General features: G+C 45.7%; 1 protein-coding gene across 1 annotated transcript in view; it reads right to left on the bottom strand.

Annotated features, from left to right (window-relative positions):
- Nucleotides 1-1,328, bottom strand: part of LOC101848966 (cytoplasmic tRNA 2-thiolation protein 1) — a 30,482-nt gene extending 29,154 nt beyond the window's left edge. Inside the window, exon 1 of the mRNA XM_005097623.3 lies at nt 1,090-1,328. Within this exon, the coding sequence (XP_005097680.1) occupies nt 1,090-1,149 (60 nt within the window). The 5' untranslated portion in view covers nt 1,150-1,328. The remainder of the gene's footprint in view (nt 1-1,089) is intronic.
- Nucleotides 1,329-1,508: the final 180 nt, after the last annotated feature.

Below are 1,508 nucleotides of genomic sequence, written 5' to 3'. Positions count from 1 at the left end.
CCCCCCCCAATGTACTGTAGTTTAACACTAGAAGATTCTAGTGTGCATTAATAATACGTAGACCTAAACACCGTGGGTCCACCAAAGTTCAATCCAGCCGAGGTGGGTGTTGAGGGTGGGCAGGGGATTTAACTTTGGTGGACCACCGTGTATCATACCAACAGTGGGGAGGGGGGTGTTTAGGGGGGCTTGCCCCCGTGAAACTACAATAAAGGAAATACAAAAATGTGAAACAATAACATGAGCGGACAGTCGTGTTTACATCAATGTAACAACAGTGGGGGGAGGGGGGGTTTCAGGGGGGCTAGCCCCCCTGGCAACAATAATTTAAAGACACACACACACACATTATAATAGCATGAACGGACAATCTGGGGTAGATACTCGCCAAGTCGCGAGCAGGGCCGAGGGGGATGCAATTATGCAAATGAGCTCTCGTGCGCATCTCTAGCCCTCCATTGTACTTTGCCAGACCAGGAGTAGGCCAAGCCAGCAGAGTCGTGAGCAAATAAGAATAGTGGACCACGTGATTAGATTGACCAATTAGCCTCAAGGCGTCAGGGTCGAGGGTCAAAGGGCACAGTGGCACGGTCGTGATGACTGAAAAACCCGGTAAGAGACGACAGTCGAGTGCTGGCAGTGGAACAGTGAGGACGTAGAAAACTGAGTAGGAGAGTGAGCAGGGGAGCTCGGAAACGAAGAATAGCGGACCACTAGGCACCAGGGGCGCCATAGCAAAAGTAGTTGCGACTGGTGGTCCGGTAAAGTACAATCTTACCCCCACCTCTCGCTCACCTCGCCTCGCCAGTCGCCGCTGGCTTGCGCTGTGCGTGCGCGAAGTTGCCCGCGAAACTACCTTTTGTCCGCACGCAAAGTACTATGATGAGTGTGTAGTTAGGCTAGGCGTGCGTAGTAATCACGGGCCGAGATGGGTGGTCCGGTAAAGTACAATCCAGCCCAAAAATCTAGATCTAGATCTATATCTAGATCTATAATCTAGTCTAGATCTAGAATCTATTATTTTTTTGTTTTTTGTCATGAAAACTTCTCTCACTCTCCTCACTCTCGCATGATCAACAACAAACTTACCGTTTTCGGCCTCTTTAAAATGGCATTTTTAACACCGCAGCTTCCACATTTTCTCGGCATCGTCCTCGATTCCGCTACTCCTCAACAAGAGCTAGTGAAGGACCAAACACAATGAAATACAAGAAAAGGAGAGTGACAGAAAACGTGTTCGCAATCGATTCGAAAGTGAAACTGTTGTGAAATACTAAAATGTTGTGGTGGCAGCCATTTTGAAAGCTCTGCCTTAAGATTTTTGCTACGTTATTTCTGATTGGTCTTTGAATAAATCCATAACCAATGAAACAGGACCAAAAGAACTCGATGCATGGTGGAGTCATCGAAATGAATCGTTTCATTTGTTCCCATCGTATCATGAAATTATTATTAATATGATTATTATTATTATTATTATTATTATTATTGTTGTTATTATTATTATT

Source organism: Aplysia californica, unplaced genomic scaffold (assembly GCF_000002075.1).
Source record: "Aplysia californica isolate F4 #8 unplaced genomic scaffold, AplCal3.0 scaffold00159, whole genome shotgun sequence".
NCBI lineage: Eukaryota > Metazoa > Mollusca > Gastropoda > Aplysiida > Aplysiidae > Aplysia > Aplysia californica.
This window is presented reverse-complemented; position numbering and strand designations above follow the sequence as displayed.